This window comes from Taeniopygia guttata, chromosome W, assembly GCF_048771995.1.
Source record: "Taeniopygia guttata chromosome W, bTaeGut7.mat, whole genome shotgun sequence".
Classification (NCBI taxonomy): domain Eukaryota; kingdom Metazoa; phylum Chordata; class Aves; order Passeriformes; family Estrildidae; genus Taeniopygia; species Taeniopygia guttata.
Window position 1 is genome coordinate 2,148,624 of NC_133064.1, and position 24,196 is coordinate 2,172,819.

The 24,196-nt window shown below is 47.5% G+C and overlaps 1 protein-coding gene and 1 long non-coding RNA gene across 5 annotated transcripts; one reads left to right on the forward strand and one right to left on the reverse strand.

Annotated features, from left to right (window-relative positions):
- Nucleotides 1-886: 886 nt before the first annotated feature.
- LOC140682088 (uncharacterized) lies at nt 887-12,858 on the forward strand. 3 transcript variants are annotated; one of them, XM_072923013.1, is made up of 3 exons: nt 887-1,592; nt 4,012-4,086; nt 9,756-12,858. In XM_072923013.1, the coding sequence occupies exon 3, from the start codon at nt 9,760-9,762 to the stop codon at nt 10,624-10,626; it is 867 nt and encodes a 288-aa protein (XP_072779114.1). In that variant the 5' UTR covers nt 887-1,592; nt 4,012-4,086; nt 9,756-9,759; the 3' UTR covers nt 10,627-12,858. The 3 variants fall into 3 exon arrangements, 2 of the variants coding, with proteins under 2 accessions (XP_072779114.1, XP_072779113.1); XR_012053333.1 differs by lacking the exons at nt 887-1,592; nt 9,756-12,858 and adding exons at nt 2,353-2,491; nt 6,485-7,840; XM_072923012.1 differs by lacking the exon at nt 887-1,592 and adding an exon at nt 2,353-2,491.
- LOC140682089 (uncharacterized) lies at nt 1,736-7,868 on the reverse strand. 2 transcript variants are annotated; one of them, XR_012053334.1, is made up of 3 exons: nt 7,731-7,868; nt 7,417-7,532; nt 1,736-4,099 (listed from the first exon to the last, which is right to left on the reverse strand). It is a non-coding gene; the product is annotated as an uncharacterized lncRNA (long non-coding RNA). The 2 variants fall into 2 exon arrangements; XR_012053335.1 differs by lacking the exon at nt 7,417-7,532.
- Nucleotides 12,859-24,196: the final 11,338 nt, after the last annotated feature.

Here is a 24,196-nt window from a genome sequence, read left to right on the forward strand (position 1 = left end):
CTCCCTGCCCCCGGCCCGACCCCCAGTGTGATGTCGGGAAAGCCGGAGCCCCGGCAGTGTCGGCCCGTGTGTTGCACTGTAATGGGGGGACCCGCAGAGCGGCTCCTGCCCCGTGTGGGGACCCCAGCGAGGGCGGGGGGCGCCGGGCTCCGGCCCTCTGGGCTTTATTATCCGGCACCCCGAGCCCCGCGGCTGCGAGGAAAGAAGGAAAAGGGGAATGGGCAACGAGAACAGGGCAGCACAGCGGCAGCCGAGAGGAAGGGGACAAGGACAGGGGGCAGGGGGACAGAGGTCGGGGTGCGCGGGGCAGTCGGGGAGGGGGCTGGGGGGAAGGCAGGGTGGAGGAAGGAAAGGAAGGATTGAAGGCAGGTTTGGGGAAGGAGGCGGAACGTGTGGAGCCGGGAGGGGAGCAGGGAAAGGGGGCGCGGGGGAACCCGGCTGGGGAGGGAAGGAAGAGGGACAGGATAGAGGAACAGGGTAGGGGTCAGTAGGGGAATAGAAAGGGAGGAAAGGGAAAGGGGTGTAGGGGGGGCCGCCCGGGGGGGAGGGAGGGGAGGGCTAGGGGGGAGAGGGAGGGGGGGGGTTTGGGGGGGGGAGGGTGTAGGGGGTGGGGGAGGGGAGGAAGGGAGGGTACACAGGAGAGGTATAGAGAAAAAGAAACGCAAAAGAACAGAAACACAGAAGCAAAGAAATATAGAGAAAAAGAGATAAAGGGGCCCGCCCGGCCGCAACCTCCCGCCCCGAGCGCCCAGCGTCAAATGGCTCTGCCCGGCCCTCCCCGCCGCTTAAATCCCCCCGGCCCCGCCCCGCGCAGGCGCGCTGGGGCCCCGCGCACCTGTGCGCGCACCTGTGCTGGCCCCGCCCCCGGCCCCGCCCCCCCGCCCCCCGCCTATAAATGGCGGCGGATCCGCGCCCGCCTCACATTCTGCGGGGGATACTCGGCCGGGCTGCGGCGGGACCGGCGCTCGGAGCGCCGTGCGGAGATCGGATCGGGGCTGCTCCCGGCGCTGCGCGGCGCCTGACGGGCTCAGGTGGGACCGGGACTGGGATCCGGGCCCGGGGATTTGGGCCCCGGTCCCGCCGGTGGCTGCTGTGGGAGCCGGGCAGCGCCGCTCCTTCCTCGGCGGGCAGGGTGGGGGTGCCGGGGCCGGAGGATCGGGGCTGGGATCGGGACCGGCACCGCCGCTCCGCCGGGGCCGCCGCTCCCGCTCCGCCTGCGCCCGGTGCGGGGCTGCAGGAGCCCGGAGCCCCCGGAGGGCAGAGAGCACCTCCGGTCCTTGGCTCGGCAGGGCAGGAGCTGCCGTGCCCGGCCCGTGGCTCGCAGCGTGACCAACGCACGGCCCGGCACGGGCACCGGGGCACCGGACAGCGCTGGCACGGACGCGGCTGAAGGGCTGCCCGTGGCTCTTCGGCCGGGGGCTGCTCCCCACAGGCGCGCAGGGATGCTTCAGCCCGGACAGACGGCACCGACAGCCCGGAGGAACCCCAGGGAACGGCTGGCATCACCTGGGAACGGAGGCACGGCCGTTTGCAGAGGGGCTCTGACAGCAATCCCCGTTTCTGACCTCCCCGAGCTCCCACACAGCTGCCAGGTATGTCCCAGCCACCCCAAATCTCCTCCCTCTTTTCCAGCCTCAGGCCATCATCCACCAGCAGCGTTTGTGATTTATTAAAAAAATATGGATATTGATCTAGTATCGAAATCCTAATGTGACGGACAAAAACTCTCTAACAGTTTAAAGTTAGCAAGTGTGTGTTTATTCGACGCCGGGCAGCGTGCGGGATCGCTCCCAAATACACACCGCCCCTTCCAGGTGATTACAGAGTCTTTTTATCCATACAAGTATTGAATACACGAAATACAAATACATATTCATAATTTTGGTACATCCCATTCCCCGCTTCGTATGCTAATCACTCCAAAAGCTATTAAGCATGCGTAGTTTGTCCTTTGAAATGGGTCGGTGGTCCCTTTCATGGGGAGGGGTCCCAAAATGAGGAAGTAAATGACATCTTCCTCCTTCTGACCTTTCTACCTTTTCAATGCAAGTATGACAAATGAACTCTTGGTAGAACTCCCATTCCTTGTCTTCAATTGGTTTCAGAACAGAGGAGGCCCACAATTGTCTTATGTTCCTAAAAGCTATTTATCAGTTTCTATATTCTTCATTATAAACCCAGCTAACTAAACATTGTGCTGACAAGCAATTAATTATTAGTTAACTACTAACTCCTAACTTCATCAAGGCCTACTCATTTATTATTCTTATTTTAATTAATTCTAGTAAGACGTATTTCTCTTAGCTCCTCAAAATCTCTAAATGCCTTAAAGTTTACGTTTCATTTGAGCCAAGGCAATCTTCCCTCACAGATACTAAATGCCAAGCCACAGCCTCGGAGATGCCTTAAAATCAGAGGTTCGAGTGCGATGATGTCTGGAGATTTCCAGGGAGCCAGCTGGAGGTGCAGAAGTGATGGAAAACTCTCACAGGTGGGTCCCACTGGAGGTGTGCTGCAGGCAGGGATGTGCATCCCTTTCCTGAGGGAAAGGGACATGCAGAGGCCACTGCTGAGGCTCTGAAAGGAGCGGAGCTTCTGCAGGACAGATGTTCTGCCTCAGCACAGGCCGGGAGCGCATCCAGCCACCCCCTTGTCCTGCTTTAAAACATCAGCTGGAGCCTGAGCTCCGGGGGGTGAAATCAGCTGAGTTCCAGGGAACTCTGTCAAGTGACTCCAGACACAGCCCTGGGCTGGGGGATGAGGGTTTTAAATAGCAAGTTCTATAGAATAGAGACCTGTCCTTGTCCTGATCCCACTGAGCTTCCCTGGAACCTCTGCTGGTTCCTGACACAGCTGGTGCTAAAGTGGCAGCTCTGCATGGGAATTTCCACTCTCCACGAGGCACTGTCAGGTTATTCCAGCAGGAATTCAGCAGGGAACCTGGGGCTGTGGGCATAATTCATCTGAACTAGCAAAGCTGATACTGAACCCCAAATCCCGGCACCACGCAGAGAACAATCTTTGTGCAAAATCCCCTGGGTGAGGAAGTTTCAGCAGCCAAATGTATAGAATGATCTAAATCCCAGCAGCCAGCATCCCCCAGAGGGACAATCCAAGTGCCAGGGTGGGAGCCCTTGTCCTTCCCCTGCTGCTGGTGGGACAAATTCCCCTCGGCACAGCTGGCTGGGCGGGAGCTGAGAGCAGGAGGGGCGGGAGCAGGGATGGGAGATGAGGCAGCTGGAATGTCACCTGGAGCAGCTGAACACGTTCTGTCCCTGCAGCAGCCAGGAGCCAAAGCAGATCCCTCCTGGCCGGGCTGGAGGGCAGCTGCTGCATCTGCTCTGGGGGAAAACTCCTTGCCCCTGCCAGGAGAGCTGACTCTGCTTTTCCTCCAGCTCCTGAGCAGTGTCAGGGCCACAGGGAGGGAGTTCAATCCCAAAAAATCCCCACAGCCCATGGAGTGAATGATCCAGGCAGAAAAAATCAGCATTGAGATAAAAAACTTAAGAGCTCTGTCAAAAAGGCTGTGACAACAGTGCAGTGGGATTCCCAGGAACCTTCTGGTTTGCTCTTGGAATTCTCTTGGTTCTCTTTCATGTGTTTTTAGTCCCTCAACAGGCAGCTTGAAGAATTTATTCTGGGACTTAGAGGTTGAGCAGGGTGGGCTCTGGATTGACTTTTGCCTCTGGTGCCACTTTGTGCGAACACAACTTGGCCAGGCTGGGTGAACTCATGACCTCAGCTTTCCCCTCCAAAATGTCCCTCACTTATTTCCCTGCGGGTGAGCTGGGATTTGGCCCCAGACTGTCACTCCTCACCTCCCCGTGCCCGCACAGTGTCCGTTCTGTTCCCCACAGAGCCCTGGGGACACCAGGGGGTCCCTTTGCCTTCTCCTGCCCCTTTCCAGCCCGAGGCTCCTCTGCCCTTGTCCCACACAGCACAGGGGCACAAAAGGGGAAAGGCTCCAGAAAACATTTCTGCAATTAACCAGCAATTATTTCAATTCCCCAGTGAGAAGAACATGAACTCACAGCCACCGAGGCCTGACAGGTTCCTGCAGTGAGAGCTCAGCGCTTGTCTGCAGAGGTGAGTGCAGCATCTGAAAGGAAAAAAACACGGGGAAAATGTGATTTCTTTTGCTTCAAAGTTATTTCATGTTCTTAAAGCCCAACCAACTTTTGCTCTTGATTTTGGTCGGGTGAAACAGGAGCAGTGGGCAGGGGTCGTGCCATTGATGCGGACGTGCCTGATGCTTTCTAGGGCAGAAAAAGTAGATCAAACTCACCTTATGCCAAGCAGTTATTAAAAAAGATTTATAGCTCTTTAAACATAGCACCCTTTAATTGCCATAATGTTTCTTACATAATTTTAACTAATTCTCAGTGTATTTTATAAAACTTAAAATAACACCTCCTCCCCATAAAAGAGACCCATCAACCATTAGACAAAAAGCCCTAGTGCCAGTCTCATGCTTGCACATCTAACAGGAGACCCTCCCCATAACCAAACAAAAAATCAAAATAACGTACCAAAAGTAGTCCTTACTAACATTAAAAATACAACTCAACCGTATCCAAAAAACCCTCACCTTTATTTCTTCCAAACACCAAGTACTCTTCAAATTCTAAACAACAAAAACCATCAAAACATACTTCAAATATAGAAAAGCCTAACCATATAAATATTTGTCAAAGCCCACAAAAACTATAAAACAATCTAATCAATATCCTGCATTAAAAAAAAACCCACTATACAAATTAGTACCATTTGAAATGTAACACAAATAAAAATATTTTCCTAAGAAACATGTCTCCCAATAAGTAAAACCACCCTGTAAAGATATAAGTAATAATCATAACTCAACAAGCTAAAATTTCTTCAAAACCAAAAGACTTAAAAAACCTTCAATATTTATAAGTAATAACATTTAATATGTTAAGTATTAATGAAATCAAACAAAATTAAGTGTCAATACATTTAAACAAATACATTTTCTTTTTATCAATTAAAATTAAGTTTATTATTCCTTACTATCAAAATTCATTCAGTCTAAATTTAAATGTTATTTAATATAACTTATGCTAAATTTTATTAAAAATCATTTCTCTAAACTATACAGTATATGGTCAATTTTCTTAAAAAAATAAAACACCTCCAATGAAAACAACTAAAAGAAAACACTAACAAACACCTATTCAGAAGTAAAAAAAAGTACACTGTATTATATCATCAATTTCATCAATAATTCTGTACTTCATTACAATCTCTACTCTTATCTTTTAGAAGCGACACCAAAAAATAGCAATTACTATTCATATCATGCTGTTTGAAAATTTTACTCTATTTCCTTAGTATATAAATATTTTTTAAAAGTTATCCTAACTTCTTCAAACACTTACCACTAATATACTAATTATATTATATCACTATATTATCTTTTATAATAAACAATATTTATTAAATATTGTTATGATATTTACAACCAACTTTCATATACTTTATTATCTCTTTATAGAATGATCTAAAAAACACATAAAATTTCTAATTCCTACTTTTTTATTCTCAACTTATACAGCGCTTAAACCAAGTTAACTCTCTAACTAATCTCTACACTAACTCTATAATTTAACTTAATGTTATATCATAATTTTAACTATTTTTCAAGATTAAAAAGGTATTTCATTAAAAACCTCCTCCAAACTGTTAATCTTATAACTTTCCTCAGTTATTATTACAAAATCACTTGAATACAAAATCCAACTACAACATTAATTTCTTTTTCTAAGTTTCACACTAAGTAATGACTCTCTCATACATTTCCTGCACCTTCACACTCTCAATATCCAAATCCAAACTCACAATCCTGTCCATAACCACTTTCAAATCTTTAAAAAGAAGTTTACTATATTCAAAGCATCTCTATTCTAAAAAACTTCTAAAAAAATCCAATTATTAAATAATGTAATTAATCTTTAATCCTAACATTTTTACTCTTAACTACTATTTTTAAAAGCACTATATAAAAATATATTAAATAACATTCACCAATTAAAATTTAAACTATAACCTAACCCTAACTCTACCTAAATAAAATAATTAACAACAAACCCAAATATTTTCTACGTCAAAAATAAATTCAAATAATTTTAACTTAACAATTTAACTTTATCAATATAACAAATAAAATTATTTTAAAAATAAACTTGAAAAATCATTATCCACACATAATTATTTAACTTACCACTAATTTAATATTTATCAACTGTTATAAACTCTAAAAGTATGTACAATCTTTTAATACTTACTAATTATATAATTTCACCTATGTTACTAATTATAGATATTATCTAAGTAATTCCTAATTATTATCAATTTCTTCTTTACTACATACATTATTTTACTCTTATACTTCTTCATACTTAAAACTGAAAAATTATAACAACTTTTATTCCCCTTCCTGGTTTTCCTTGCCCGCCTCTCCCAGGGGCGTTTCCCGGGATTTTCCGGGATTTTTCCGGGAATTTCTGCGGCTCCGGAAGAAGGCGGCGTGCGAGGGCAGCCGAGGCCGCGGCCGCGCCCCCGACAGCAGCACCCGGCATTCCCGGAATTCCCGGAATTCCCCAGCCCAGAAATCCGGGAATTCTCAGCGTTGGAAACTCTGAAATTCTCAATCTCAGAATTCTGGGAATTCCCAAGCTTGGAAATCTGTGAATTCTCCATCATGGACTTCCGAGAAATCCGGGAATTCCCAACATTCCCGGTGCCAGAAATCCGGGAATTCTCAGTGCTGGAAATTCCGGAATTCTGGGAATTCTCAGTCTTGGGAATGTGAGAATTCTCCAGCCTGGAATTCCCGGAAATCTGGGAATTCTCAGCAGCGGAAATCTGGGATTTCCCCAAATTCCCAGTGCCAGAAATCCAGGAATTCTCAATCCCAGAATTCTCAGTGCCAGAAATTTGGGAATTCTGGGAATCCCCAAAACTGGAAATGTGGGAATTCTTCACCCTGGAATTCCGGGATTTTTCAGCCTTGCAAATCTGGGAATTCTCCAGCCCCGAACTTCCCTGGCTGGAATTTTGGGAATTCTTGATCCCGGAATTCTGGGGATTCCCAATCCCAGAAATCTGTGAATTCCCAAGTCCCAGAAATCTGGGAATTCTCAATCCCAGAAATCCGGGAATTCTCTCCAAACCCGGGAGAATTCCGGGAGTTCTCAACATTGGAAATCTGGGAATTCTCAATCCTGGAATTCCCCAGCCTGGAATTCCGGGAATTCCCAATCCCAGAATTCCGTGAATTCTTCATCCTGGAATTGCAGGAATTCCCAATCCCGGAAATCGGGGAATTCCCCATCCTGGAATTCCGGGAGTTCTCAACATTGGAAATCTGGGAAAGCAAGAAAACAGTGTCCTGACCATAAAGGTTGTACCCTCTGCATAGAGAGAAACTCCACCAACTTTTCAGGAAGAAGATGCAACAAACTCTTTTGCAGCATCCTGATATGACAGCCTTGCAGCATACAGAATCCAGCCTAGCAAGGAAAAAATAAAAAAAAAAAGTGTTGTGTTAAAAAAAATGCACAAGGAAAAGGTGCTATTTTACATGGATCACAGTAAAGCCACAACAACCTAAGGGTTAATTTCTTCATGAGAATGTTTGAAGTCTAAATTTGAAATCTGTTGTCAACTGCAGCTGGCTAAAATGGAAAGGGCTACATTTCTTTGCTTACCTTGATGCCTACTGGGATCTGCTTTAGGGCCAATTTTGCATGAAGCTCCTGGGAATTACTCATCTGTCTTCTTGCATGAGATGAAATATATCTATTAGAAGGTTGCAAAATGTGTTAGGATGCATTGCAGTGCTGTGCTCTTCCAGGACAGAGGCACAAAGTCTGATTCTTACCGTAGCTGGGACTTTGGGGATTCCCAGAGCCATTTTCATGGCATCTAATTTTAGGTCCTTTTCAGACAGATTTGTAATGACAATTTGGTTTATAGCCCCTCCCTCTGTGCCAGGGGCAGGAAAGTCTATCAAAGCAAATAAGGGAATTCTTCATCCTGGAATTCTGCAGGAATTCCCAATCCCGGAAATCCGGGAATTCCCCATCCTGGAATTCCGGGAGTTCTCAACATTGGAAATCTGGGAATTCTCAATCCTGGAATTCCCCATCCTGGAATTCCGGGAATTCCCGCTGCTCCCTTTGCCTTTGGAGCTGCCCTTCCTGGCAGAATTCCCAGATTTCCTGGCGGAATTCCGGGATTTCCTGTCGGAATCCCCGGATTTCCCACCGGGATTCCGGAATTTCCTGTCGGAATTCCCGGAATTCCGGGTTTTTTCCGGGATCTCTCCGTGCCCCAGCAGCTCCCGGAGCCGTTTCCGCTCCAGGGGGTCCCGGTAATTCCGGCTCCCGTAAAACTGAGCCACGGAAAGTTGGGAACGCACCGGGATTCCCGGAATTCCCGGATTTCCTGACAGAATTCCCGGATTTCCTGATGCCATTCCTGCATTTCCAGCCAGGAGTCCCGAATTTCCCGTTGGAATTCCTGAATTTCCAACTGGAATTCCCGAATTTCTTTCTGGAATTCCTGAATTTTCCACCAGAATTCCTGAATTTCCTGTCGGAATTCCCGGATTTCCGGCGGGGACCTGCAGCCTCCGGGCCGGCGCCGCTTTCTCCACGATTTCCTGGGAATTTTGGGAATTTTTTGGGGTATTTTCTGGAGCTGCTCGGAGCCGTTTGGGCGGGGGGGTCCGGAATTCCCAGCGGGAGCTGAAAAAAAAAACGGGAATGAGGGAGGGGGGAGGGGCGGGAATTCCCAAATCCCAAAATTCCCAAATCCCCAATTTAGGGGATTTTTGGGGAATATTTGGGTTTTTTTGGGATTTAGGGGATTTGGGTGTTTGGGATTTTGGGGATTTTTGGGGGATTTTTGGAGGATTTTGGGATTTAGGGGATTTTTGGGGTTTGGGATTTTGGATTTAGGGGATTTTTGGAGCATTTTGTGGTTTGGGGGGATTTAGGGGATTTTGGGGTTTGGGATTTGGGGATTTTTGGAGGATTTTGGGGTTTGGGGGATTTTTGGGGGGGATATTTGGGGGGTTTTGGGGATTTGGGGGACTTCAGGGGGGATTTTTAGGGGATTTTGGAGGTTTGGGATCTGGGGGATTTTTGGGGTTTGGGATTTTGGAATTGAGGGGATTTTTGGGGAATATTTGGGGGTTTTGGGGATGTAGGGGATTTGGGGGTTTGGGATTTGGGGATTTTTGGAGGATTTTGGGGTTTTGGGTTTTTTTAAAGTTTAGTGGTTTTTGGGGGGGTTTGGGGGGGGGTTTTGGGAATTTGAAATTTAGGGGATTTTTGGGGGATGTTTGAGGTTTGGGGGGATTTTTGGGGGATTTTGGGTTTCAGGCTCACCCGGGCGGGTCCCGGCTCCGTTTCGAGGCGGTTCCGGAGCTGCTGCGGATCCGGGAGAGGCTGAGCAGGGCCGGGATCCCGGGAACCCGAACCCCAAATCCCCAAAATCCCAAACCCCAAATTCCCAAATCCCCAAAACCCCCCAAACTCCCAAAATCCCAAAACACCAAATTTCCAAAAATCCCAAACCCCCAAAAAAAAGATAGCAAGGTTCCCCCCCCCCCACGCAGTGCGCGTGCGCGGTTCCCTTTGCAGTACGCCCGCTTTGCGCATGCGCACTGGAATTTCCGTACAGCATAATGGCCGCCTTCCTACAGCAGAGTTCCATTTTCCGTACAGTGTCATGGCCGCCTCGCGCATGCGCACTGGAATTTCCGTACAGCATCATGGCCGCCTTCCTACAGCAGAGTTCCATTTTCCGTACAGTGTCATGGCCGCCTCGCGCATGCGCACTAGAAATTCCTCGTCTGCGTGCAAAGCACCAAGCTTGTTTCCTGACCAGAGCTTGTTTTTGAGGCTCGGGCCGCCTGAGCCGCCGCCGCCCCCCGCCCTGCGCCCACAGACACCGCCCCGCGCGCCGCTCGCCGCGCGCTCCCGCCCCGGCACCGGCGGCTGCAGTACCGCCCTCTGCCCACAATGGGGGCAGCACTTTTCAAGCGAGCCCGCCACCAGGGACTCGCAAGATGGCGGCCCGTGGGGACCTGGACGGAGAGAGGCGTATTACGCCGATGCCCGTCGGCCCCCGCCAAAAACCCGCACGCTCGCGGTGCTGCTGACCCCACAGCCCCTGTGCACGGCACCGGAACCGCCGCGGAAAATCCCGTCGGGGGGCGCCGGCGTTGGGGACAATTCAGGCAGTGTAGAAAAAACAGACACGGGTCCTCGAATGCCGACGTCCTCTTTTTCGCGCCATCTCGAGAAGGTCAAGCGAGCCCGCGACAAGCCACTCCCAAGATGGCGGCCGCGGGCAGCGGGCTGCAGTACCGCCCTCTGCCCACAGGGCGGCAGCACTGCCGCCCGCCACCGCCGGGGGCCGCCGCTCGCCTCGGGGCCGCGGGCGGGGCCGGCGGCAGAAAAGAACGGGCGCGATGCCCTCCGGAACCTGCCCTGCAGCAAATGCCCCAAAACATCCCGCGCGGAAAAGAACGCCAGCAAAAAAACCCCTGCCTCTAACCCAACAGGAACCAAAAGCAAAAACCTTCTCTTTTAAACTGCATTTCAAGCTCTTTTATTTTTATATTTTTCATATTTATATTCACATTCGGATTTATAACGTATATTGATGTGTAATTGTATTTTTATAATTTCTTACATTTATTCCTTTATTACAATTTATATTTTTATGCATTGCTTAATACATTGCTTACATATTTCTATAGATAGATTTCTATTTCTAAAAGGTTTATATTGCTTAAAATAAACCCCTGCCTCTATCCAAGTAAAAATCTTTTAAAAACCCCTTTTCTTTTAAACTACGTTTAAATTTATCTCTATATTTCGCATTTATATTCAAATTTACGTTTAAAATGTAGATTGATGTATGGTGTTATATGAAAGTATAAAATAGAAATGAAAATAAATAATCAGAAGAGATAGAATAGAAAAATCTCTGCATACATTGAATATATATTTCTATATTTAGAATGATATCAAAAGAAAAGGTATATTCATTTTTCTTCCATTAAAACCCTGCCTCTAACCAAATAAAAACCAAAAAAAGCCCTTTCTTTAAACGATACTTGAATATTTACATGTTTTTTTCATCATTATAGTCACATTTGCATTTCTACTTTATAGTGATTGTTTATAAATATATATCATATATATTAAGGTAGCAAGATAGACAAATTATTATTTATATTATACTTCATAGATACTGCTAATATTGATTTTTACTTACCTTTGAATTTTTTATATTGATCTTAAGGTATTTATGATGTATTTCTATACACAGATTTCTAATTTTATTTTATTTATATTTATAGATTTTATAAAAAAACCCCTACCTACTACCAAATACAAAATAAAAATCCAATCCCCTTTATTTTAAACTATATTTAAATATTTCTACCTTTCTATTTTTGATTTTTACAAGTTGTTATATATTCGATTACAATATATTGAGGTACCGTATTTCGATATATAATATTTAGGACATAGAATGTGTTAAAATAGGACATACACAGTAAAATATGCATTATGTACTGTATTGATTTCTATTATTTAGTAATTTTTATATTTATATATCCACATGTATTAATTATACATCTCAATATGGATATTTTATATGGATTTTATTTATATTTATAATCTATATTTATCTGTATTTATATAAACAAAATACTATATATCAAACAATATAATACCTAATAGTAATGGATAACATTATTCATGTTACATGTTTTATTCATATGTTTTCCATTTATATTTAAAATTGAAGTTTTATATTCCCATTTTCATATTTATGCATGTGTTTTGTTTCATTAGAGTTACAGTTAGAACTCTGCAGTTATAATCCAATTCCTAAAAATAAAATGCCATAACAAACAGCATCGAATAACCAAGAATACCATCCAAAAAATTCAGAAAGGCTCCACCAGCCAACCAACTACCAGCAAAAAAAAAACCCACTACGCTCCTTTCACTAACAGTTCTTATCACATAACAAAAATGGAACATTAATTAAAAAAACCCACCTATAAAAACCCACACAAAACAAAAAAAAACACTAAAAAGAAAAAAAACTCTTCAACTAACCTCTTATACTCCAAACCATACAACAGATCCCAAATGTTTCTAAAAAAAACCCAAACAATACCCTACCACTACACTAACTCATCAAGAGAACCCAATACTCTAAAAAATTAACTAAACTCCCCCCAAATAATTACAGATATAAAAAAAATCGAAACCATGAAGAAACAAAAAACTCACCACCCAAATAAAATACCTAGCTATAAAGATCCACCATAGAAATACCCATGTTCCCAAAAATCAAACTAATAAAAACCAACAAATACATCCAACTACAAAAAAAAAAATATATTCACAACAACAAAATAATAATTCCTAACTCAAGGACCTCAGAATGCCTTAAACCATCAAAACACAAATACCACCTAGAAATAAACATGTCACCAAAAGAGAAAAGTAACCATAAATAATAACTCCCAAATTGTCTGAGACAATAAAACACACAAAGCAATCAAACAAGACAAATAAAACCCCTACAACATAATAAACAAGAATGCAATTATCAATATTGAAAAAACCTCAATAATTAACTACAGGACACTACCTCAAACCAACCAAAATAAACCACTACATACTCACGCCAATAAAAGCCTCCACAGCCGAATTAAAAACCTACCCTCTACTTCATGCTATGACCCATAAAAAACATTATAAACCTTTAAAAACACATCCTTCAAAAACATAAGAACCCATCAAAAAGAAATCCAACCACAAGACTCAACCCAAAAAAAACACTTGTCATGAGCACCTGAAGCAAGAACCGTAACAAGCAAAAAGCACACCATGGCCCTTCTCCTACACCAACTATGAACAAAAGAAAACCATCCAGTAAGTTCCTCAAAACCACCACAGCAAGGAAGGCTGGAAAACGAGAAGCCACGCTCCTGGCACCGGTCCGTTGGCCAGTTGGTGATGGAGGTATGAGTACTCCGAGTCGATTCCCTAAAGCACAAAAATGAGAAAGGATGCTTAGAATTGCACCAGAAACCGAAAGCTGAGTAAAAACAACTGCTTCTGTCCACTGCTCCCCTCGGACATTGGGCCTTGACTGCTGCTATCGGCCTGGACCTCCTAAGAATAAAGACTGCTGTAACAAAGTCACCATCTAGGCTTCCCCTGCAAATGCAAACAATGACTGACCTGCTCATGGCAACACCCTCACCGAGCACTGGGGCTCTCTGCCACTTATTTGAACTGTCTGCATCTGAAAGGAAGTTAGGACTAGTGTGAAACAGCTGCAGGACAACTTAATAGAACCAAAAATGTTAGGGCAATCAACAAATAAAAACTAGAGCCCAAATACACCCTGCATTACCAATTTCAAGTCCACAGGACTTGTGCTATTACGGCCTAGGCAGCAGGGCAGAGCAGCTCCAGGACAAATATGTGCAGACACCCGTGACACAGGACAGGACATGACAATCGAGGGGACAGGACAGGGAGCGAGAGCTTTCGACAAGAAGAAAGGACTCGGAGACCCAAAGAACACAGAGTGCACCAGAGACAAGTGACAGGACACACACCGGAACTGCTCTGCCCTGCGCACCTCAGCACTGTGATCAAAAGAAGCATTTTCCCTTCAGGTGGCCTAAAGGGACACTTCTCAAACATCCCCACCCCCAGAGCTGATTTAAAAGGCCCTCCCACCACCTCACTTTTGTCCCCTCCGTGGGCCCTAGCCCTCGACTTATCTCTTGGGCATCTGGGGATGAGAATCCATGTCGCTTTTTAATGGAGGCTGCCTTGTCTGCTGGGAATGTCCTATGGTCACCGGGCTGTAGTCCCGTGCTCAGCTACAATCAAGGACACCAAACATCACTGCATGATCTTATCTGCACAATGGACAAAACCCAGCAATTCTGCTACTCACCGATCTCGTACGAATGCCTGGTTGCTCGGGCCCCACACTTTGGCAATGCTCAGAGGCTGCCATCGTCATCTCTCATCGTCTGCCTGGGTTAAGAAGAGACAAAGTGACTCAGCACTGCTGAAACCAAAGTGGACCTTGGCTCCCCCTCTCTATCTCGGCGTCTCACCACAGCTCCTTGGCCATTGCCAAAGGCTACCCGGATGCCATCTTGAAATACAAAATTTCAAGGCTTCATCTCAAGAGTCCTGAAATACTTCCAGAGGACTCACAAGCGCAGGAAGTCCATCGGCCAGCTGGTGAGAGGAGCTTGGCATACTCCAAGTGGCTTCCCTAAAGCACACAAACAAGAATGGATGCTTAGAGTTGCACCAAACATTGAGACCTGAGCAAGAACAACTGCTTCTGTCCACTGCTCACCTGGCACACTGGGCCTTCACTGCTGCTATCTGCCTGGACCTCCTAAAAAAAAGGCAAAGAACACTGCTGTAACACAGTAACCATTTAGGCTTCCCTTGCAAATGCAAACAATGACTGACCTGCTCATGGCAACACCCTCACCCAGCACTGGGGCCTTCTGCCACTTATTTGAACTGTCTGCATCTGAAAGGAAGTTAGGACTAGTGTAAAACAGCTGCAGGACAACTTAACAGCACCAGAAATGTTAGGGCAAACAATGGACACAAGCAACAGCTAGAGACCAAATACACCCTGCATTACCAATTTCAAGTCCACAGGACTTGTGCTATTACGGGCTAGGCAGCAGGGCAGAGCAGCTCCGGGACAAATACGTGCAGACACCCGTGACACAGGACAGGACATGACCATCGAGGGGACAGGACAGGGAGCGAGAGCTTTCGACAAGAAGAAAGGACTCAGAGACCCAAAGAACACAGAGTGCACCAGAGACAAGTGACAGGAAACACACCAGAACTGCTCTGCCCTGCGCACCTCAGCACTGTGATTAAAACAGACACTTTCCCTTTAGGTGGACTAAGTATACGCTTCTTGGACATCAAAAGCCCTTCTAGAAAGGCCCAACCCAGCACCCTGCTTTTATCCCCTCTGTGGGTCATGACCCTCCACTTATCTTGCACACATCTGGGGATGCAAATCCCTGTTGGCTGCAGAAGGACGCCGTCTGCCTGCCTGGTAAGTTATAGCTGTCACTTCTTGGTCTGCCAAGAGAAAGAAAACCAAATATCAGTGCACAGTCTTAACAGTACATCGAGCAAAAACTGATAATTCTGCTACTCACCATCCTCCTCAGAATGCCCGGGTTCTTGGCCTGCACGCGTCGGGCGTGCTTGGATTCTGACGCCGTCATTGCAGGGTACACCTAGGTTAAGTGAAGACAAGGCAACATGGCATTGCTGAAACACAAGTGGACTCTCACTCCTCCTCCCTACCTCCCCGACTCACTGCAACTGCTCAGCCATTCCTCTGGGCTACCAGGATGGGGCCTTGAAATGCAAAACTGGAAGGTCCATCACAGGGTCCTGCAATGCTTCCAGCGAGATCACAAGTGCATGAAACCTGGTCCTTCAGCCAGTTGGTGACAAAGGTATGCGCACACTGAGATGATTCCCTAAAGCACAAAAACAAGAATGGATGCTTAGAGTTGCACCAAACATTGAGACCTGAGCAAGAACAACTGCTTCTGTCCACTGCTCACCTGGCACACTGGGCCTTCACTGCTGCTATCTGCCTGGACCTCCTAAAAATGAAGTCAAAGAACACTGCTGTAACAGTCACCATTCAGGCTCCCCCTGCAAATGCAAACAATGACTGACCTGCTCATGGCAACACCCTCACCGAGCACTGGGGCTCTCTGCCACTTATTTGAATTGTCTGCATCTGAAAGGAAGTTAGGACTAGTGTGAAACAGCTGCAGGACAACTTAATAGAACCAAAAATGTTAGGGCAATCAACAAATAAAAACTAGAGCCCAAATACACCCTGCATTACCAATTTCAAGTCCACAGGACTTGTGCTATTACGGCCTAGGCAGCAGGGCAGAGCAGCTCCAGGACAAATATGTGCAGACACCCGTGACACAGGACAGGACATGACAATCGAGGGGACAGGACAGGGAGCGAGAGCTTTCGACAAGAAGAAAGGACTCGGAGACCCAAAGAACACAGAGTGCACCAGAGACAAGTGACAGGACACACACCGGAACTGCTCTGCCCTGCGCACCTCAGCACTGTGATCAAAAGAAGCATTTTCCCTTCAGGTGGCCTAAAGGGACACTTCTCAAACATCCCCACCCCCAGAGCTGATTTAAAAGGCCCTCCCACCACCTCACTTTTGTCCCCTCCGTGGGCCCTAGCCCTCGACTTATCTCTTGGGCATCTGGGGATGAGAATCCATGTCGCTTTTTAATGGAGGCTGCCTTGTCTGCTGGGAATGTCCTATGGTCACCGGGCTGTAGTCCCGTGCTCAGCTACAATCAAGGACACCAAACATCACTGCATGATCTTATCTGCACAATGGACAAAACCCAGCAATTCTGCTACTCACCGATCTCGTACGAATGCCTGGTTGCTCGGGCCCCACACTTTGGCAATGCTCAGAGGCTGCCATCGTCATCTCTCATCGTCTGCCTGGGTTAAGAAGAGACAAAGTGACTCAGCACTGCTGAAACCAAAGTGGACCTTGGCTCCCCCTCTCTATCTCGGCGTCTCACCACAGCTCCTTGGCCATTGCCAAAGGCTACCCGGATGCCATCTTGAAATACAAAATTTCAAGGCTTCATCTCAAGAGTCCTGAAATACTTCCAGAGGACTCACAAGCGCAGGAAGTCCATCGGCCAGCTGGTGAGAGGAGCTTGGCATACTCCAAGTGGCTTCCCTAAAGCACACAAACAAGAATGGATGCTTAGAGTTGCACCAAACATTGAGACCTGAGCAAGAACAACTGCTTCTGTCCACTGCTCACCTGGCACACTGGGCCTTCACTGCTGCTATCTGCCTGGACCTCCTAAAAAAAAGGCAAAGAACACTGCTGTAACACAGTAACCATTTAGGCTTCCCTTGCAAATGCAAACAATGACTGACCTGCTCATGGCAACACCCTCACCCAGCACTGGGGCCTTCTGCCACTTATTTGAACTGTCTGCATCTGAAAGGAAGTTAGGACTAGTGTAAAACAGCTGCAGGACAACTTAACAGCACCAGAAATGTTAGGGCAAACAATGGACACAAGCAACAGCTAGAGACCAAATACACCCTGCATTACCAATTTCAAGTCCACAGGACTTGTGCTATTACGGGCTAGGCAGCAGGGCAGAGCAGCTCCGGGACAAATACGTGCAGACACCCGTGACACAGGACAGGACATGACCATCGAGGGGACAGGACAGGGAGCGAGAGCTTTTGACAAGAAGAAAGGACTCAGAGACCCAAAGAACACAGAGTGCACCAGAGACAAGTGACAGGAAACACACCAGAACTGCTCTGCCCTGCGCACCTCAGCACTGTGATTAAAACAGACACTTTCCCTTTAGGTGGACTAAGTATACGCTTCTTGGACATCAAAAGCCCTTCTAGAAAGGCCCAACCCAGCACCCTGCTTTTATCCCCTCTGTGGGTCATGACCCTCCACTTATCTTGCACACATCTGGGGATGCAAATCCCTGTTGGCTGCAGAAGAAGGCCGTCTGCCTGCCTGGTAAGTTATAGCTGTCACTTCTTGGTCTGCCAAGAGAAAGAAAACCAAATATCAGTGCACAGTCTTAACAGTACATCGAGCAAAAACTGATAATTCTGCTACTCACCATCCTCCTCAGAATGCCCGGATTCTTGGCCTGCACGCGTCGGGCGTGCTTGGATTCTGACGCCGTCATTGCAGGGTACACCTAGGTTAAGTGAAGACAAGGCAACATGGCATTGCTGAAACACAAGTGGACTCTCACTCCTCCTCCCTACCTCCCCGACTCACTGCAACTGCTCAGCCATTCCTCTGGGCTACCAGGATGGGGCCTTGAAATGCAAAACTGGAAGGTCCATCACAGGGTCCTGCAATGCTTCCAGCGAGATCACAAGTGCATGAAACCTGGTCCTTCAGCCAGTTGGTGACAAAGGTATGCGCACACTGAGATGATTCCCTAAAGCACAAAAACAAGAATGGATGCTTAGAGTTGCACCAAACATTGAGACCTGAGCAAGAACAACTGCTTCTGTCCACTGCTCACCTGGCACACTGGGCCTTCACTGCTGCTATCTGCCTGGACCTCCTAAAAATGAAGTCAAAGAACACTGCTGTAACAGTCACCATTCAGGCTCCCCCTGCAAATGCAAACAATGACTGACCTGCTCATGGCAACACCCTCACCGAGCACTGGGGCTCTCTGCCACTTATTTGAATTGTCTGCATCTGAAAGGAAGTTAGGACTAGTGTGAAACAGCTGCAGGACAACTTAATAGAACCAAAAATGTTAGGGCAATCAACAAATAAAAACTAGAGCCCAAATACACCCTGCATTACCAATTTCAAGTCCACAGGACTTGTGCTATTACGGCCTAGGCAGCAGGGCAGAGCAGCTCCAGGACAAATATGTGCAGACACCCGTGACACAGGACAGGACATGACAATCGAGGGGACAGGACAGGGAGCGAGAGCTTTCGACAAGAAGAAAGGACTCGGAGACCCAAAGAACACAGAGTGCACCAGAGACAAGTGACAGGACACACACCGGAACTGCTCTGCCCTGCGCACCTCAGCACTGTGATCAAAAGAAGCATTTTCCCTTCAGGTGGCCTAAAGGGACACTTCTCAAACATCCCCACCCCCAGAGCTGATTTAAAAGGCCCTCCCACCACCTCACTTTTGTCCCCTCCGTGGGCCCTAGCCCTCGACTTATCTCTTGGGCATCTGGGGATGAGAATCCATGTCGCTTTTTAATGGAGGCTGCCTTGTCTGCTGGGAATGTCCTATGGTCACCGGGCTGTAGTCCCGTGCTCAGCTACAATCAAGGACACCAAACATCACTGCATGATCTTATCTGCACAATGGACAAAACCCAGCAATTCTGCTACTCACCGATCTCGTACGAATGCCTGGTTGCTCGGGCCCCACACTTTGGCAATGCTCAGAGGCTGCCATCGTCATCTCTCATCGTCTGCCTGGGTTAAGAAGAGACAAAGTGACTCAGCACTGCTGAAACCAAAGTGGACCTTGGCTCCCCCTCTCTATCTCGGCGTCTCACCACAGCTCCTTGGCCATTGCCAAAGGCTACCCGGATGCCATCTTGAAATACAAAATTTCAAGGCTTCATCTCAAGAGTCCTGAAATACTTCCAGAGGACTCACAAGCGCAGGAAGTCCATCGGCCAGCTGGTGAGAGGAGCTTGGCATACTCCAAGTGGCTTCCCTAAAGCACACAAACAAGAATGGATGCTTAGAGTTGCACCAAACATTGAGACCTGAGCAAGAACAACTGCTTCTGTCCACTGCTCACCTGGCACACTGGGCCTTCACTGCTGCTATCTGCCTGGACCTCCTAAAAAAAAGGCAAAGAACACTGCTGTAACACAGTAACCATTTAGGCTTCCCTTGCAAATGCAAACAATGACTGACCTGCTCATGGCAACACCCTCACCCAGCACTGGGGCCTTCTGCCACTTATTTGAACTGTCTGCATCTGAAAGGAAGTTAGGACTAGTGTAAAACAGCTGCAGGACAACTTAACAGCACCAGAAATGTTAGGGCAAACAATGGACACAAGCAACAGCTAGAGACCAAATACACCCTGCATTACCAATTTCAAGTCCACAGGACTTGTGCTATTACGGGCTAGGCAGCAGGGCAGAGCAGCTCCGGGACAAATACGTGCAGACACCCGTGACACAGGACAGGACATGACCATCGAGGGGACAGGACAGGGAGCGAGAGCTTTTGACAAGAAGAAAGGACTCAGAGACCCAAAGAACACAGAGTGCACCAGAGACAAGTGACAGGAAACACACCAGAACTGCTCTGCCCTGCGCACCTCAGCACTGTGATTAAAACAGACACTTTCCCTTTAGGTGGACTAAGTATACGCTTCTTGGACATCAAAAGCCCTTCTAGAAAGGCCCAACCCAGCACCCTGCTTTTATCCCCTCTGTGGGTCATGACCCTCCACTTATCTTGCACACATCTGGGGATGCAAATCCCTGTTGGCTGCAGAAGAAGGCCGTCTGCCTGCCTGGTAAGTTATAGCTGTCACTTCTTGGTCTGCCAAGAGAAAGAAAACCAAATATCAGTGCACAGTCTTAACAGTACATCGAGCAAAAACTGATAATTCTGCTACTCACCATCCTCCTCAGAATGCCCGGATTCTTGGCCTGCACGCGTCGGGCGTGCTTGGATTCTGACGCCGTCATTGCAGGGTACACCTAGGTTAAGTGAAGACAAGGCAACATGGCATTGCTGAAACACAAGTGGACTCTCACTCCTCCTCCCTACCTCCCCGACTCACTGCAACTGCTCAGCCATTCCTCTGGGCTACCAGGATGGGGCCTTGAAATGCAAAACTGGAAGGTCCATCACAGGGTCCTGCAATGCTTCCAGCGAGATCACAAGTGCATGAAACCTGGTCCTTCAGCCAGTTGGTGACAAAGGTATGCGCACACTGAGATGATTCCCTAAAGCACACAAACAAGAATGGATGCTTAGAGTTGCACCAAACATTGAGACCTGAGCAAGAACAACTGCTTCTGTCCACTGCTCACCTGGCACACTGGGCCTTCACTGCTGCTATCTGCCTGGACCTCCTAAAAATGAAGTCAAAGAACACTGCTGTAACAGTCACCATTCAGGCTCCCCCTGCAAATGCAAACAATGACTGACCTGCTCATGGCAACACCCTCACCGAGCACTGGGGCTCTCTGCCACTTATTTGAATTGTCTGCATCTGAAAGGAAGTTAGGACTAGTGTGAAACAGCTGCAGGACAACTTAATAGAACCAAAAATGTTAGGGCAATCAACAAATAAAAACTAGAGCCCAAATACACCCTGCATTACCAATTTCAAGTCCACAGGACTTGTGCTATTACGGCCTAGGCAGCAGGGCAGAGCAGCTCCAGGACAAATATGTGCAGACACCCGTGACACAGGACAGGACATGACAATCGAGGGGACAGGACAGGGAGCGAGAGCTTTCGACAAGAAGAAAGGACTCGGAGACCCAAAGAACACAGAGTGCACCAGAGACAAGTGACAGGACACACACCGGAACTGCTCTGCCCTGCGCACCTCAGCACTGTGATCAAAAGAAGCATTTTCCCTTCAGGTGGCCTAAAGGGACACTTCTCAAACATCCCCACCCCCAGAGCTGATTTAAAAGGCCCTCCCACCACCTCACTTTTGTCCCCTCCGTGGGCCCTAGCCCTCGACTTATCTCTTGGGCATCTGGGGATGAGAATCCATGTCGCTTTTTAATGGAGGCTGCCTTGTCTGCTGGGAATGTCCTATGGTCACCGGGCTGTAGTCCCGTGCTCAGCTACAATCAAGGACACCAAACATCACTGCATGATCTTATCTGCACAATGGACAAAACCCAGCAATTCTGCTACTCACCGATCTCGTACGAATGCCTGGTTGCTCGGGCCCCACACTTTGGCAATGCTCAGAGGCTGCCATCGTCATCTCTCATCGTCTGCCTGGGTTAAGAAGAGACAAAGTGACTCAGCACTGCTGAAACCAAAGTGGACCTTGGCTCCCCCTCTCTATCTCGGCGTCTCACCACAGCTCCTTGGCCATTGCCAAAGGCTACCCGGATGCCATCTTGAAATACAAAATTTCAAGGCTTCATCTCAAGAGTCCTGAAATACTTCCAGAGGACTCACAAGCGCAGGAAGTCCATCGGCCAGCTGGTGAGAGGAGCTTGGCATACTCCAAGTGGCTTCCCTAAAGCACACAAACAAGAATGGATGCTTAGAGTTGCACCAAACATTGAGACCTGAGCAAGAACAACTGCTTCTGTCCACTGCTCACCTGGCACACTGGGCCTTCACTGCTGCTATCTGCCTGGACCTCCTAAAAAAAAGGCAAAGAACACTGCTGTAACACAGTAACCATTTAGGCTTCCCTTGCAAATGCAAACAATGACTGACCTGCTCATGGCAACACCCTCACCCAGCACTGGGGCCTTCTGCCACTTATTTGAACTGTCTGCATCTGAAAGGAAGTTAGGACTAGTGTAAAACAGCTGCAGGACAACTTAACAGCACCAGAAATGTTAGGGCAAACAATGGACACAAGCAACAGCTAGAGACCAAATACACCCTGCATTACCAATTTCAAGTCCACAGGACTTGTGCTATTACGGGCTAGGCAGCAGGGCAGAGCAGCTCCGGGACAAATACGTGCAGACACCCGTGACACAGGACAGGACATGACCATCGAGGGGACAGGACAGGGAGCGAGAGCTTTTGACAAGAAGAAAGGACTCAGAGACCCAAAGAACACAGAGTGCACCAGAGACAAGTGACAGGAAACACACCAGAACTGCTCTGCCCTGCGCACCTCAGCACTGTGATTAAAACAGACACTTTCCCTTTAGGTGGACTAAGTATACGCTTCTTGGACATCAAAAGCCCTTCTAGAAAGGCCCAACCCAGCACCCTGCTTTTATCCCCTCTGTGGGTCATGACCCTCCACTTATCTTGCACACATCTGGGGATGCAAATCCCTGTTGGCTGCAGAAGAAGGCCGTCTGCCTGCCTGGTAAGTTATAGCTGTCACTTCTTGGTCTGCCAAGAGAAAGAAAACCAAATATCAGTGCACAGTCTTAACAGTACATCGAGCAAAAACTGATAATTCTGCTACTCACCATCCTCCTCAGAATGCCCGGATTCTTGGCCTGCACGCGTCGGGCGTGCTTGGATTCTGACGCCGTCATTGCAGGGTACACCTAGGTTAAGTGAAGACAAGGCAACATGGCATTGCTGAAACACAAGTGGACTCTCACTCCTCCTCCCTACCTCCCCGACTCACTGCAACTGCTCAGCCATTCCTCTGGGCTACCAGGATGGGGCCTTGAAATGCAAAACTGGAAGGTCCATCACAGGGTCCTGCAATGCTTCCAGCGAGATCACAAGTGCATGAAACCTGGTCCTTCAGCCAGTTGGTGACAAAGGTATGCGCACACTGAGATGATTCCCTAAAGCACACAAACAAGAATGGATGCTTAGAGTTGCACCAAACATTGAGACCTGAGCAAGAACAACTGCTTCTGTCCACTGCTCACCTGGCACACTGGGCCTTCACTGCTGCTATCTGCCTGGACCTCCTAAAAATGAAGTCAAAGAACACTGCTGTAACAGTCACCATTCAGGCTCCCCCTGCAAATGCAAACAATGACTGACCTGCTCATGGCAACACCCTCACCGAGCACTGGGGCTCTCTGCCACTTATTTGAATTGTCTGCATCTGAAAGGAAGTTAGGACTAGTGTGAAACAGCTGCAGGACAACTTAATAGAACCAAAAATGTTAGGGCAATCAACAAATAAAAACTAGAGCCCAAATACACCCTGCATTACCAATTTCAAGTCCACAGGACTTGTGCTATTACGGCCTAGGCAGCAGGGCAGAGCAGCTCCGGGACAAATATGTGCAGACACCCGTGACACAGGACAGGACATGACAATCGAGGGGACAGGACAGGGAGCGAGAGCTTTCGACAAGAAGAAAGGACTCGGAGACCCAAAGAACACAGAGTGCACCAGAGACAAGTGACAGGACACACACCGGAACTGCTCTGCCCTGCGCACCTCAGCACTGTGATCAAAAGAAGCATTTTCCCTTCAGGTGGCCTAAAGGGACACTTCTCAAACATCCCCACCCCCAGAGCTGATTTAAAAGGCCCTCCCACCACCTCACTTTTGTCCCCTCCGTGGGCCCTAGCCCTCGACTTATCTCTTGGGCATCTGGGGATGAGAATCCATGTCGCTTTTTAATGGAGGCTGCCTTGTCTGCTGGGAATGTCCTATGGTCACCGGGCTGTAGTCCCGTGCTCAGCTACAATCAAGGACACCAAACATCACTGCATGATCTTATCTGCACAATGGACAAAACCCAGCAATTCTGCTACTCACCGATCTCGTACGAATGCCTGGTTGCTCGGGCCCCACACTTTGGCAATGCTCAGAGGCTGCCATCGTCATCTCTCAT

What these genes read in the sequence shown, in the direction of transcription:
- LOC140682088 (XM_072923013.1), top strand. Translation starts at nt 9,760, where the DNA reads ATGGCCGCCTCGCGCATGCGCACTGGAATTTCCGTACAGCATCATGGC.